At 45.5% G+C, this 16260-nt stretch overlaps 1 protein-coding gene across 1 annotated transcript in view; it reads right to left on the bottom strand.

The window, feature by feature from the left end:
• palm1a (paralemmin 1a) overlaps window positions 1–16260 on the bottom strand; it is a 130886-nt gene that overhangs the window by 42927 nt on the left and 71699 nt on the right. Inside the window, exons 5-6 of the mRNA XM_084693146.1 lie at window positions 11057–11165; window positions 2602–2623 (exon numbers count right to left, since the gene is read on the bottom strand). Of these exons, the coding sequence (XP_084549272.1) occupies window positions 2602–2623; window positions 11057–11165 (131 nt within the window). The remainder of the gene's footprint in view (window positions 1–2601; window positions 2624–11056; window positions 11166–16260) is intronic.

Raw genomic sequence — 16260 nt, 5'->3', positions numbered from 1 at the left:
TCAAACTGGCTTCATGCTGGGGAGGTACTCGTTCCACAACACGAGAAGACTGTTCAACATACTGAACATGCCCAGCTCCAGCATCCCAGATGTAGTGGTGTTGCTAGATGCTGAAAAGGCTTTTGATAGGGTGGAGTGGGACTTTCTCTTTGAGGTGATGGAGAGGTTTGGTCTGGGTTCAGGTTTTATTTTGTGGGTTAAACTCCTATACTCCACACCAGTAGCTTCTGTGCAAACAAACAATACAGTATCATCCCCCTTCAAGCTCCACCACGGCACAAGGCAAGGGTGTCCACTATCCCCTTTATTATTTGCCATAGCCATCGAGCCCCTGGCCATCTGGCTGAGAGCTGAGAAGGGGTTTGAGGGCATCTCCCGCCAAGGTTCGGTACACAAGCTGTCACTGTATGCAGACGATTTACTTCTCTATGTATCAAATCCATCCACATCTCTCCCAATAGTTCTGGACATCCTAAACCAATTTGGCCAACTCTTTGGCTACAACCTCAACTTAGGGAAGAGCGAGTTATTTGCAATTAATAACTTAGTTGGTGACTTGCCAGACAACATAGTTCCTTTTAAAAGAGTGGATAACTGTTTTAAATATCTGGGTATAATTATAACGAGGTCTCTAGCGGACACTTTCAATAAAAATGTTCACCCCTTGCTTGGCAGAGTTGAGGAGGACTTCCATAGATGGTCTACTCTACCTCTATCATTGGCCGGTAGGGTGAACCTCATTGAAATGACAGTTCTGCCAAAATTCCTTTACTTTTTCCAGCATCTCCCTGTACTTACTTCAAAAAAGTTTTTTGCTAAACTGGATAAGGCAATATCAACATTTCTCTGGGAAAGTAAACCTGTGCGTATGCAGAAAAGGTGCCTGTGCGTATGCAGAAAGGGCAGCTTCCTAAGAGCTCAGGGGGCCTTGCTCTTCCAATTTTTATATTACTATTGGGCAGCTAATATTCACAAGCTTTTGTACTGGACCGACAAACCTACCGCCGACCAGCCTGCCTGGGCCCATATTGAAATGTCTTCATCCCGGGGCTCACTGCGGTCATGGCTGTGCTCTCCACTTTCTGTGTCGGCCACTGAAGCCAGCGATAATCTAGTAGTTAGGCAGTCATTCAAGATATGGTTGCAATTCAGGAAGCATTTTGGCTTGCAAGGTTCCTCTATTCATGCCCCAGTATCCCATAATCACAGTTTTAAACCATTCAATTCAATGTAAACTCTTACACAGGACTTACTACAGCAATCATAGACTGTCTAAATGATATCCCAATGTAGCTGACACTTGTAATAGATGCACCCAGTCCCCTGCCAATCTCATACATATGTTTTGGTCATGTCCAAAGCTCACAGACTTCTGGTCCAAAATATTCGAGACTCTTCGAATTGCTTACCGTTTTGTGGCCGACCCCCATCCCCTCTCTGCCCTCTTCGGTATCCCACCCAACAACATCTTAACGGGTGAGGCACGACATTCTATGGCCTTTTGCACTATTTTGGTTAGGCGCTTAATTTTGCTGAACTGGAAGCACAACTTGCCCCCGTCCTATACCCGATGGGTTAATTAAGTTCTACACAACTTAAAGTTAGAGAGATTACGGTTTTCCCTCAAGGGCTCTCTGAGGAAATTTGACAAAATCTGGAACCCCTTGTTGTTTATATTATAGACTCATTAGATATTACACCTGAGGAGTCAGATATCTGAGTTCTGTTAACGTACCATTAAAACTTACATTCCCACAATGTTAATGTTTCTTTAGTTTATTCTGTCTCCTGTCTTGTATTTTTTTTCTGTCTTTTCACTTTTCTCTTTTCCCTTATCCTAGACAGGTAGGGTTGGGACCTCTACAGGGGTATGAGGTGTGGGTGGGTGTGTGGGAGGGGGGCTGGGGGTGGGGGGGTCACTGTATATTTTGAAATTGGGGGGAAAATGTGAGCATTGTACAATATCTAATGTCCTCATTTTGTATCGTTGATGCTCAAAAAAAATACTTAAATAAAAAATTAAAAGCCAAAAAAAAAAAATGAAATTATAGAATGAACATAAAATACAATCCAAACATGTCCAAAACTTGCAATATCCAAAAACTTTTATCAGACAGTGTTTTGTGCAAGAGCTGCCTTGATTACAAAAATAACAATTAAGGATGACAGGCCACAATTTAAGTCCATAATAAATGTATGGAATAGAAGGCAAAACCTTTTCAACTGTTACCTTTCAAAGACCTTTGGAATCTATACAGATAACGCATTTGAGTATACAATAACACTGAAATTGCTTAGCAAAAGTCCTTTGGCTTTACAGCTGAATTAGTATAATTCATAAAAAATGATGCTTTTAATATGCTATAGACTTCAAGTAATACTTGTGAATGGTCATAAATTGTGCTTAAATCAATAGCCCCAGAATAAATAAGGGACATAAATAAAAATGTTTGCCCTTGCTCTACCTATTGAATTATAAGACCACACCTACAGCAACAAGTTATGAAAAGAGGCAGATAACATTTAATGGGTAGAGAGCAATTGTACATGACCTACATGAAAATAAATAAATATTAATAAGGCATACCCAAGATGTCCTACCTTTCATGGAACTAGCGGGTGCCTACAAAAAGTGGGAGAAAAAAGGGACACATTTAATTTGTATGATTATGCTTGCACAATTTTGTTTCTGAATAATGTAATTACAATGCACTTTTGTATGTCGGCAAAAATTCATGATTAACACGAAACAATCACAGCTCTCTTAAGGCTTGAAAAGGTCTAAAATCTTTAAAGCCGAATATCTGGGCTAGAACTGTCCAGGTTTACCAACATTCAGTTAACAATTTTAAGATTTTAATGTTTGACACATCAATTGAAAGGTTACAATCTGCACTTTGAGTCTGTAAACATTTTTTTTATTAGTTGACAACCGCCCCTTTTCTCCACTGTGCCACATGTGTAAAAATGTGACACAATATGTTATTTTTGTGGGGGGGGGGGGGTTTACTGTTTTCCTTTTCTTGCATTTTACGAAAGTTAAACTCTAAGTCACTATATATAATAAATAGTGGTGGGAATAGATTTAAAAAAAAATCTAGATTAATCTCACTGTAATCTTGGAATTAATCTAGATTAATCTAGTTATCTTGGCTGAGAGCTGTGCTGACGGGCTTGCCTCAGTTGCACTCAAACAGTAGTTTGACGACGACTCTTCCCCTGAGCTACATCAGTGCTGGGCCCGGTATCTTCTGCATTAGCTAAGGGATGCTTTGCGTTTAGGTGGTATTTGAGACTGGAAAAACTCCTACAGTAAACTAATTCCGCATCGCACAAGGTGCAAACTACCTTAGTCTTGTCGAGGTTGCCATTGGGAAGCTTCTTAAAAATACATTTTCCCTGAAGCAAACCCGGCGGCTTCATAGCTGCATCCATGTTAGCACATCACGTTTGATGTGGTAATTTCATACACAAGGCAAACACACAGGTTTGAAGACTCGTTCTCGCCCCCTACAGTGCAATTCGGCTAGGTATACATCCGCGCTAAAATATCAACGTGAAAGTCATCATAGCTTGGGTAGTATAGACCCAGCTCCCAACCCAAATTTCTTTCTTTTTTTTCGCCCTATAAGAGTCTCACGTTAACGCAGCACGTTAACGCCGATAACGGCCCACCAATAGTAATAGATAGCAGGAGTTGGGAGAGTGTAACAACCTCATATAACCCCCTGAACCAGAACTGCAGTTTGACATGTTGGAGCTGCAGCTAAAGGAAGTAAGGGAGGTTGTACACAAAGCAAGGCACTTCCTACAAAGTGTATAAGAACTGTCCCAAACTCCTGCTGCGTCTGTGGAAAATCCCACAAGTATTCTGGAGAAGGATCCCTAAACAATGGAGAGTGGCTGAAGGGGTATGGATCCCGAAGGAGGAAAAGTCCGCTCAGCTAGACCAGTTCCATATCATCTCCCTGCTGTGTCTTGAGCCAAGGTTTTCTTCAGTGCTGTTTCCAAACGGCTGTGTACCTACCTGGCAAAGAACATCAACACATCTCTCCCGAAAGGCGACATTTCAGGAATGTCAGGTTGTCTGGAGCATACCGGTGTGCTGACACAGCTCATTCGGGAGGCCAGAGAGAACAAGGGCAACCTGTCAGTGTTGTGGCTTGACCTAGCAAATGCATTCGGTTCCATTCCACACAAGCTGGTTCAGCTCACTTAGACAAAACATCATGTACCCAGCAGGTGTAGAGACCTCATCGCTGGTTATTACAGCAATTTTAGGATGAGGGTCTATTCAGGAGCAATAACATCCGGTTGGCACAAGGCTGAGATCAGTATCATCACAGTGTTTACTATCTCTGTGACATTGTTCTCCCTAGCCATGGACATGCTCATTAAGTCTGCTGAGCCAGAGTGCAGAGGGCCCAGCACTAATTCCGGACAACGGCAACCACCCATCAGGGCATTCATGAATTACCTCACAGTCACGACAGAATCAGTCCCAGGCTGCCGGTGGATTCTGAAGGGCCTTGGAAAGCTGGTGGAGTGCGCCCGGATACGTTTCAAACCCACCAAATCCAGATCAATGGTGCAGATGAAAGGGAAGGTGGAGGACAAGTTCCGGTTTAACATCACCGGCACAGCCATTCCAACTATCACAAAGAAGCCAGTCAAGAGCTTGGGCAAGGTTTTTGACTGCTCTCTGAGACACAACATCTATCAGTCGACCTGCACTGAGGGCCTCATGTACGTACATTCGCAAACGTAGCATTATTAGCGCCATGGGCAACACGTAGATTATGCACGCTGTGATACTTCAGTTTACGTCGTATTTACGAAACCTGCAGGTCATCGGGTAAACATTGCCTTTCTCTGCCCACTAAACCTTACATTGTGAGCATTTAAACACGCAATTGAATGGGCCTCTCTTTCTATCATGGATCAGCCACCAAAGTCAAAACAGCGGTAACTGTTTGAAATAATCCTGATGCCAATATTTGTAATGTAGTGAGGAGTTTAACAACTGCTGGAATGGAATGTGAACGCTTAGTCGGAGATTCGATGTAATCTTTGATTTCTTCCAGTAACTATATTGAATGGCTGCTTAATCTGTAACGTGTAATGATTTTGTGTTCACTCAACTCAAAATGTGTGATCCTTGTGGCAAAAATCCTTTGGCCTATGTCTTTGTCTTGCTCGGGTTACGGCTGCCATTTCACCAGGAGTGTCTGCTAAATGCGTCTGCTAAATGAATAAATGTTATGTAAATGTAGGAGGCATATGCGCATCCTGGTATACGCCAGCTTTTAAATGGCCGATAATTTTCACCGCAAAATGGAAGCACCCTTTCACAGGCGGTTTCTGTACATACCACGGAATACATAATTAGGCGCACTTTACGCATCTCCTCCCATCTCTTTATGGGAACTCCCACTTTCCCATTGACCTTCCCGTGAATGCATATGCATGACTCGGAAATGCGCAATTTGCCATTTTCAGTTCCCGCGACAGGCAGTCTGCACTATTCCGTCAGTGCGGCATGTTTGTACATACCTCGCCATGCTTTGACGCGCAAATTGCGAAACAAATACGCCTAAAGTGGGCGCAAAAGCATTAGTACATGAGGCACTCAGTTGGATGGCTGGGTGAATTCCGTGTACAAGTCAGGCCTACCTGGGAAGTTTAAAGCCTGGGTCTACCAACCTGGCATTCTTCCCAGGATCCTGTGGCCCCTCCTTGTTTATGCGGTCTCAACAGTTGAGACCTTAGAAAGGAGGGTTAGCAACCACCTCCGGAGATGGCTTGGATTACCAAGGAACCTGAGCAGCATTGCACTCTACGGGAACACAACAAACTGCAACTGCCTTTCAAATCCTTGGAGGAGGAATTCAAGGTAACTGTAGCCAGAGAAGTGGTTCAGTACAGGGACTCAAGTGATCCAAAGGTGGCTAAAGCAGGGATCCAAGTTAGGACTGGTAGGAAATGGAGGGCAGAGGAAGCGGTTCAAGAGGCAGATGCAAGGCTGCACAGGAGCCTGGTGGGAGTGGTCACACGAGGTTGAGCAGGGCTAGGATCCTTTCCAACTCCCCAAATGAACACCAGGGGGAAGGAAGGGCTACAACTTGTTCAGGAGGAGGTGAGAGCAGCAGTGGAGGAGATGAGAACCTGCAAGGCAGTTGGAATGAAGCAACAGGGAGCTTGGACGAGATGGGAGAATGCGGTTGAAAGGAAAGTGACCTGGGCTGAGCTTTGGAAAGCCGAGCCACACCGCATCAAATTCCTCATCCAGGCAGTGTATGACGTGCTTCCAAGCCCGTCAAATCTGCACACATGGGACATAGCAGAGACACCAGCATGCCCACTGCGTTCCACAGTGATCACTTGAGTCCCTGTACTGTTCCAAGCGAGGAACCCAGGAACACATCCTCAGTTGCTGTACAAGGGCACTTGCATGACATTTATTCATTTAGCAGATACTTTCATCCAAAGCGACTTCCAAGAGAGAGCTTTACAAAGTGCAAAGGTCACTGATAATAATAACAACAAGATAGCCCCTAAAACATTGCGGGTAGCCAAAACACGAAGCACATATTGTGAACAACCAAAATAAGTGCCAAAGGGAAGAACCATAAGAGCATGTAGTTAAACAAGTTACTATATAACAACATGAATCACTATAAGTGCAAGTGTACCTGTAGAAAAGCAGGCAACAGTAAAAAAATATATATATATTTCACAGTGAGTACAACAATCAGTTACCACTAACCACAAGAGCAACAAGTCTCTAAGCAAGAGTCATTGTGATCCTTGAGGAAACTAACAGTGGGACCAGAAAACCATTACTAAGTACCGTTGTACTCCCTGAACAAGTGCGCCTTGAGCCTTTTCTTTTCCCACTTAGAGATGGTCGGTACAGGTGGAAGCATTACCAAGTCCTCAAAACCATTGCTGAAGCCATCAGTGCAGGACTCGCGTGGACAAAGCAGTTCCGACCCTCCCAGAAAACCATCGCCTTTGTCAGAGCTGGGGACAAGCCAACTTCTGCCAGAAGAACATCTGCAAGCATCCTGACGTCTGCAAGAGACTTGCAGTTGTTGGTGGACCTGGAACATCAGCTGAAGTTCCTCAGCCATATTGCAGTCACCACCCTGCAACCAGACATTGGGCCTCATTCTCGAACGCAGTTAAGAAGAATTTAAGAAGGAATTTCTTCTGAATTGGATTTAGGAAAACATTTGGCATTCTTGAAAGTTTTCTCACATGCATTTTGTTCTGAACTTCAGAAGACTTTCTGAACTTGAAATAGCAGTCGTAAGTCGGGCAAAGTTGTCTCAAATGGGGGATCGCATTTAAGAGAACTCTGTGTTAGAATTTGTGAGAAAATCGTCGGTGATTGCGTTTACATCAACTCTACAGACTATGGCAAGCCGTTTTATCATTTAAACAATGAATTCTTGATATCAAGAATTGCATTTTGGATATCAAGAATTCGAATTTTGGATATAAAGAATTCAATTCTGGATATCAACTATTCAAATTCTGGATATTAACAATTCATTGGTTAAATGTTAACACGGCTTGTCATACTTACTAAAAAAGCTTAGAATTGTATTTTTGATATCAATAATTTGAATTTTGGATATCAAGAATTCATTGGTTAAATGATAAAACGGCTTGCCATAACAGACATCCTCGGATTTAAATAATTATAATAATTAACCTTGCTTAGTGTGCACACTGTTAGATCCAGTGGAGAACAATTCCACTGCTCATCTTACTGGTATGATGTTGCACTGATGCACCGGTTGCTTTTCACTTGGCCATAGCTTGCGTTCCTGTTGCTTTCCTAATTGTGTCGATTCTGACTGCACACGTCACTGCTGTTGCGTGCCCTTATAAGGAGCTGTCGGGGCGTGTATGTATGCAAATTCAGGAGCACGACGACGCGCTTTCAGCTTAAGAAAACTCTTCCCGGGGAGCACAGCTCAGAAGACTTCTGCTGCGTAGGAACACATTTTCAATCGTTCATGAATTTGGCGGATGTCTTTTTCTTACGTTGTTTTTCCGAAGCCCGTAAGAAACAATTCAGAAGAAACTTAAGAAAATGTTCGAGAATGAGGCCCATTGTCCTTGTGTCTGAATCCACCAAGCAAGCAGTGCTGCTGGAGCTGACAGTCCCCTGGGAAGATCACTTAGAAGAAGCTTTTGAGAGGAAGTGCTCCAAGTACGCAGGACTGGTCAGTGACTGTCACCAGGATGGTTGGAGAGCAAGTTGTTTCCCTGTGGAGGTTGGATGCAGAGGATTTGCAGCCCGTTCCTTGGCCAGAGCCTTCTGTAGTTTAGGCATCGAGGGAGAGAGAAAGAGGAGAGGCATCCGTAGTACCACCAGAGAGCTTCAAGATGGCTGTGGCTCAAAAGAGGGGAGCAATGGAGTCATGGTAGCTAGCTAACCATCTGGACACAAGCTGGGGTCTGATCAGCCCCGGCTGGGTCAGCTGGAGGAGGGCGTATGATGTTGAAAGACCCGAAATGTCAAATGATTCCAGGAACATCACTGAAGATGTGTCCAGATTAGGCATCAATAGAGCAGTAGTATGCACACAACCCAGCGTCATGGAGCACAGCAGCTAAATACTTATTTAGCTTTGTTAGTGTGGTAGACAATTCCATCTGGTCTATCGGGTTGTGAGAAGTAGGACAGAGCCGTTGGTCAAGTCAGGTACAAGTGGCTTTATTGGTATCACTTCAGAGGTTACACACAATCACTGGACACTCTCGCGCTGAGAAGCCCAACATTGCAAAATAAACAGACTCCCTTTATTCTCTTCTGCAGCCTGACCCTTTCCTATACTTAAATGTGTCGCAACATCCACAAGTGTCATCTGTTAGCTTTCCTCTCTGGCTCCTGTCAATATGTAATGCCAAGTGGGCCTAGGTGACATTTAATAAGGGGGCTGCGTCCTAATTTGGTAACCTACTAGGGCCTATGGTGTCTGATTTCTTTCCTATCAAGCCATGCCATCCCTTGGCCTGGCACAACCCATGTGGTGAGCATGCTTCTCTCCCACCTGATTTAAATATAGTTGTCTGCTCCTGTTCTGACCTCTCTGAGGATGATGTTTAGATCAGCCTATTTCACCTTAAGGACACTCATTGTACATTTACCATAATATCAATACAATGGGGACCCTTCTCAGTTTTTTTTTCATCTCCCACATTAGCTAACTGTTTCCTTGTAACGATCTAGCTGTGGTAGCAAGTTAGCCCATACTATCCAGTTAGCTAATACTTTTTGTTTTCATTTACCGTTTCTCACACAGGATTGCCCAATTTCTTCATTTTGATGTAACTGTTTCAACTATGTGAGGCTGCAACATAGCCTATCACCATTCCCTCTTGTACGGTGGCCCTGAAGTGCAAATCACCCCCCCTAATATGAGTACATCCCCCAAATGAAAACACTCCCCCCGAATACGACTCAACTCCCCCCAAATCGGATGACTTGTTCACCTCCCCCCAATACAAAAACACGCTCCCCCAAATGAATTACATTAACTCTGAACGGAAAGGGTAGGTACTACACTTTAGCGCTGATTGGATGCTAGTAGGCTAAGAAATTGTTTGACAGAAGTAAAAAATGCAATAGCCTGACAGAGTTACGTGCACTAGGACATTTATTTGGGTATCGAAGCATGTAGCATATGCTACGTATGCAAAAGCATAAATTGCGTGTTAAACATAGCCAAACAACTAATCCACCTAACTCTGTCATTATCATGAACTTGATCGTTTTGGTTGGAAGGAAAGAGGAAACATTAATGTTTACAATTCAGAGTCATGACACTACTCTTTATTTTAATCAGGGTCATTCCTATGAAATAATCTCAGATATGCTGTTAACGTTTCATAATATAAGTAGCCTATGCGCACACTAAATACGCAGTTGAAGGCAGGAGTTTTCAGAAGAACAAACTATTAGTCCACTACAGAAGAACGAAATGCCACAATGACAGAGTAACGTGGACCAGGATATCCTGATACTGGTCCACGTTACTCTGTTTCGTGTTAAATGTAAAAATCTTTTATTTTTACAGATTTTTACATTTAACACGAAATACTTTTGCATAAGTAGCCTACTATTTGCTACATTCTTCGATAGCCTAACAAATGTTCTGGTGCACGTAACTCTGCCAGGCTATTGCATTTTGTACTTCTGTCGATCAATTTCATATTTCTTGTTAGTTAGCCTACTGCATCCAATCAGCGCTAAAGTGTAGTACCTACCCTTTCCGTTCAGAGTTAATGTAATGTCGTTTTCCATTTGGGGGAGCGTGTTTTTGTATTGGGGGGAGGTGAACAAGTCATCCGATTTGGGGGGAGTTGACTCGTATTCGGGGGGAGTGTTTTCATTTGGGGGATGTACTTATATTAGGGGGGGGTGATTTGCACTTCAGGGCCACCGTACTCTTGCACTTATGGAAATGACAACGGAACCCCGTTTCATTCTACACTTCACTCAGTATTTTGAAGTGTAAATGAGCAGCAAGAAATGTATGCTTCTTAATCTATGCCATCTTCATAAATAATAAGTATGCATACTTATTTAAAATAAAGATATCACGACACAAAATAATCTCTTAAGGCAAAAAAATCAACAATTAGATGCCAAAACACAATTTTGCTTATTGCAGCGCCCCCGAGAGGTCAAATGACACAACCTTTTGTGGACCCCTTAAGAACAGGATCCTGGGTCCCTGTACCAAGTTTTGGTGTCAATGTATGAAAGATTTTCTGAGATATGACCTCCCTTCCTTTTGGCTGGCTTTGTTGACAACTTTGCAACACTGTGCCCATAGCAATTTTAGGCACTCGCGGAGCCCAATCAGTGGCTGTGATTTCTTATTGGTCCATATTTAGAGTGTGTTTTGTTTTTCTCCAAGACCTGTTGTTGTATTTTATACTATGTGTGTGTGCACAAGTTGAAATGGTCTGATGTATGTGTATGTACAGTTATGTGGCCTGTTGGCCTTGGGAGTAAGATAGAGTGGTGGCTCACTTTTGTAAATGTCGTCTTGATGTCCTCTTCTGGTGTTTCATCTGACATGATATCTTGAGTGGAGGTTGCAGAACCACCAAACTCCAGTTCCTCCAATTCCTGCTTCAGTCTACAAAACGAAGAGCATTTTTTGTGAAACCACACAGGATCAATACATGCATTTATTTGGGAAGAATTTTCCCAACATAGACAGCTTTAATAACATCTTTAGATTCTGTGCTGGCCCTGCTTTATAGAAACTACCCAAATGAGCCACTCAGAACCACTTACCAGCTCCAGGAACATAGACTTTCATTACTGAACAGGAACCCTTATGTGAGTGGCAAAATACCTTTGGAAGATATCACATACTGACCTGTGTAGAGGACAATGTTTAATAAGATGCACTGTTAAGATGATTAGTCTCTGAACCTCCTGTACGTACATTTGCAAATGTAGCTTTATCCTCTCCATGGCCAACCCGCAAAAAGCACACACTGTGATACTTCAGTTTACGTCGAATTTACCAAACCTACAGTTTATCGGGTAATCGGCGCCTTTCTCCGCCCATTATATCGTAAATTGTGAGCATTTAAACGCGCAATTGAATGGGCTCTTTCTATCATGGATCAGCCACCAATGTCAAAACAGTGAAAACAAATATTTGGTGATAACGAAATGGATGTGCTTGTTAACCAAATGATCTGGCTGGTAAAATAGGTAAGTGTCGGTGTAGATAACTGGAGTTAAATATACAGTATTTAGTCTGTGTAAAGAACGTATGTCCATGTAAAAACTTCCTACAATTTCACAAACTACTACTTAAGATGTGCTTTTCTAAATGACAGGTTGGAGAAATATTAGTGCCAGGTCAAATAGAATCTGAATTTATACATTTTTAATTCAAATTTTAAATGTTCAAACTGTATTGTATGCAGATTTAAAATAATTTCACAGACTAAAATTTAATCTAATGGTTTCAAATAAAATATTACTCCCATTACATACAACTTGTTAGTATTTGTTTAATTTCGTTGTTGGCAAATGTAGATATAACATAAGCTAAAGCCTTGTTCGGCTGCTGCCACGTCAAGTACAGATGGGTAATACCAATAATTTTCTTTTAGATCTGATACCATGTACTTTCAAGACCAGTATTGTCAATATCGATACCGCTACTTCTATTAAATATTTTTATTTTAGTAATTTTATAATCCCCTCCTTGAGTCACCACCTTACCGCGTTGGAGGGGTTTGCGTGTCCTAGTGTTCCTGGAAGCTATGTTGTCGGGGGCTTTATGCCCTGGTAGGGTCACCCAAGGCAAACAGGTTCCAGGTGAAAGACCAGACAAAGCGTGGCTCACCGGGGCCCTCCCCTGGAGCCAGGCCCGGGGGTGGGGCTCGATGGCGAGCGCCTGGTGGCCGGGCCTTTTCCCATGGGGCCCGGTCGGGCACAGCCCGAAGAGACAACGTGGGACCCTCTTCCAGTGGGCTCACCCTCCGCAGGAGGGGTCATGGGGGTCGGGTGCAGTGTGAGACGGGCGGCGGCCTTGGCGGGGGCCTTGGCGGTCCGATCCTCGGCTGCAGAAGCTAGCTTTAGGGACGTGGAATGTCACCTCGCTGGCGGGAAAGGAGCCTGAGCTGGTGCGGGAGATAAAGAGTTTCCGGCTAGATATAGTCGGCCTCGCCTCGACGCACAGCATAGGCTCCGGAACCAGTCTCCTTGAGAGGGGCTGGACTCTCTTCCACTCTGGAGTTGGTGCCCTTGGTGAGAGGCGTCGAGCTGGGGTGGGAATACTTGTTTCCCCTCGGTTCGGCGCCTGTACATTGGGGTTCACCCCGGTGGACGAGAGGGTAGCCTCCCTCCGCCTTCGGGTGGGGGGACAGGTCCCCACTGTTGTTTGTGCTTATGCACCAAACGGCAGCTCAGAGTACCCACCCTTTTTGTAGTCTCTGGGGGGGGTGCTGGAAAGCGCTCCTCCCGGGGATTCCCTCGTCTTCCTGGGGGACTTCAATGCTCATGTGGGCAATGACAGTGAGACCTGGAGGGGCGTGATTGGGAGGAACAGCCCCCCCAATCTGAACCCGAGTGGTGTTTTGTTGTTGGACTTCTGTGCTAGACACGGCTTGTCCATAACGAACACCATGTTCAAGCATAAGGGTGTTCATATGTGCACCTGGCACCAGGACACCCGAGGTCTCAGTTCGATGATCGACTTTGTAGTCGTGTCGTCGGACTTGGGGCCGCATGTCTTGGACACTCAGGTGAAGAGAGGGGCGGAGCTGTCAACTGATCACCACCTGGTGGTGAGTTGGCTTCGATGGTGGGGGAAGACGCCGGTCAGGCCTGGCAGGCCCAACTGTAATGTGAGGGTCTGCTGGGAACGGCTGGCGGAACCCTCTGTCAGAAGGAGCTTCAACTCCCACCTCCGGGAGAGCTTCGATCATGTCTCGGGGGGAGCCGGGGACATTGAGTCTGAATGGGCTATGTTCCGGGCCTCCATTGTTGAAGCGGCTGACCGGAGCTGCGGCCGCAAGGCGGTCGGTGCATGTCGCGGTGGTAACCCTCGGACCCGGTGGTGGACTCCGGAGGTGAGGGATGCCGTCAAGCTGAAGAAGGAGGCCTATCGGACTTTATTGGCTGGTAGGACTCCTGAGGCAGCTGATATGTACCGGCAGGCCAAGCGGTATGCGGCATTGGCGGTCGCGGAGGAAGCAGTGCTCTGTCAACACTGTATATGGTGGGGATGGTGCGCTGCTGACCTCAACAGGGGACGTCCTGGATTGGTGGAATGAATACTTCGAAGACCTCCTTAATTCTACCAACACACTTTCCGACGTGGAGGCAGAGTCTGGGGACATCGGGGGGGGGGCCCTTCTATCTCTGGGGCTGAGGTCACCAAGGTGGTTAAAAAGCTCCGTGGTGGCAGGGACCCTGGGGTGGATGAGGTCCGCCCGGAGTTCCTTAAGGCTCTGGATGTTGTAGGGCTGTCTTGGTTGACACGACTCTGCAACATCGTGTGGACATCGGGGACAGTACCTCTGGACTGGCAGACCGGGGTGGTGGTTCCCCTCTTTAAAAAGGGGGACCGGAGGGTGTGCTCCAACTTTAGGGGGATCACACTCCTCAGCCTCCCTGGGAAAGTCTATTCAGGGGTCCTGGAGAGGAGGGTCCGTCGGATTGTCGAACCTCGGATTCAGGAGGAGCAATGTGTTTTTTGTCCTGGCCGTGGAACAGTGGACCAGCTCTATACCCTCCGCGGAGTCCTGGAGTCTACACATGTTTTGTGGATTTGGAAAAGGCGTTCAACCGTGCCCCTTGGGGGCTCATGTGGGGGGTGCTCCGAGAGTATGGGGTACCGGATTCCCTGATCGGGGCTGTCCGGTCCCTGTACGACCGGTGCCAGAGTTTGGTCCGCATTGCCGGTAGTAAGTCGAACTTGTTTCCGGTGAGGGTTGGACTCCGCCAGGGCTGCCCTACGTCACCGATTCTGTTCATTACCTATATGGACAGAATTTCTAGGCGTAGCCAGGGTGTTGAGGAGGTCCGGTTTGGTGACCTCAGGATCGGGTCGCTGCTTTTTGCAGATGATGTGGTCCTATTGGCTTCATCGGGCCGCGACCTTCAGCTCTCACTGGAGCGGTTCGCAACCGAATGTGAAGCGGCTGGGATGCGAATCAGCACCTCCAAATCTGAGGCCATGGTAATCGACCGGAAAAGGGTGGAGTGCCATCTCTGGGTCGGGGAGGAGATCCTGAACCAAGCGGAGGAGTTCAAGTATCTCGGGGTCTTGTTCACGAGTGAGGGAAGAATGGAGCGCGAGGTCGACATGCGGATCGGTGCGGCGTCCGCAATGATGCGGGCTCTGCATCGGCCCGTCGTGGTGAAGAAGGAGCTGAGTCGAAAGGCGAAGCTCTCTATTTACCAGTCGATCTACGTTCCTACCCTCACCTATGCTCACGAGCTATGGGTAGTGACCGAAAGAACGAAATCGCGAATACAAGCGGCCGAAATGAGCTTTCTCCGCAGGGTGTCCGGGCTCTCCCTTAGAGATAGGGTGAGAAGCACGGTCATAGAGTAGAACCGCTGCTCCTCCGCGTCGAGAGGAGCCAGCTGAAGTGGCTCGGGCATCTGATTAGGATGCCTCCTGGACGCCTCCCTGGTGAGGTGTTCCGGGCACGTCCCACTGGGAAGAGGCCCCGGGGAAGACCCAGGACACGCTGGAGGGACTGTCTCTCGGCTGGCCTGGGAACGCCTTGGGGTCCCCCAGGAAGAGCTGGTGGAAGTGGCCGGGGAGAGGGAAGTCTGGGCCTCCCTGCTTAGGTCGCTGCCCCCGCGACCCGATCCCCGGACAAGCGGTAGATGATGGATGGATGGAATTTTATAATGCTTTCTGAAAGCCATCGTTTGTGGTGTTGCCACAATGGTGTATTGCTTTTTGACAAATGTCACATGAAGCTTCATCGTTGTTAACTGGAGTATAATAACTCCAGATTATGCTTCTTTGTCTTTCAGCCATGACCACAGTAATGCACTCGAATCTGCGCTGAGTGTGCTTTCACTGAGAGAGTGAGAGAGTGCAACGCGCTGCCGCTGCTGAACTCATGATAAACACACACAGTGGAAGAAAAAAGAAAATGAAAAATGTTTCCATTTAAGTACATTTCTATACTATACGGCCTACTACTATTATACAAATATTCTAAAATCACTTGTTTAAAATAAATCCCAGGTAGGATTGATATTTCAAATTGAGAATCAATCCTTTTGATACAATGCTAGTATTGAAAATATCGATACTTAAGGATCGATCCACTCATCCCTCTTGTCAAGAGCAAAAGCATGCTCTTCTGACATCTCAGCTGTTTGAGACTCTGGCTGCAGGCCAATTGTTCTGGACAACACATGCACAGCTGCATCATGCATGGTTTAAACATGAACATGGCATCATGAACAGATGGAGTAACATTCGGAAGGCATGAAAGAGATGGAATTAGTGAGTGAGAAATGGAATTAATGACCATTTTGATATAAAATGTTTATTATTATGATCATAAATTATTTATTATAAATTTGAGGGGTTTTGGGACTGAATGAGAGTAAGCTGGACATAGCTTGACCAATAGGCTATCCATTAAGAGTGTTAACGTTATCTGAATAGCTAATTTTCGCTAAATTAACACCACTTACACAGGGCTTAAAGTATTCTGGCACTGTGCCGGATG

This window comes from Hypomesus nipponensis, chromosome 26, assembly GCF_054491055.1.
Source record: "Hypomesus nipponensis isolate SF chromosome 26, ASM5449105v1, whole genome shotgun sequence".
NCBI classification, from domain to species: Eukaryota; Metazoa; Chordata; class Actinopteri; order Osmeriformes; family Osmeridae; genus Hypomesus; species Hypomesus nipponensis.
Note: the sequence above shows the minus strand (reverse complement) of the source record. Positions and strands in the feature narration are given on the sequence as shown.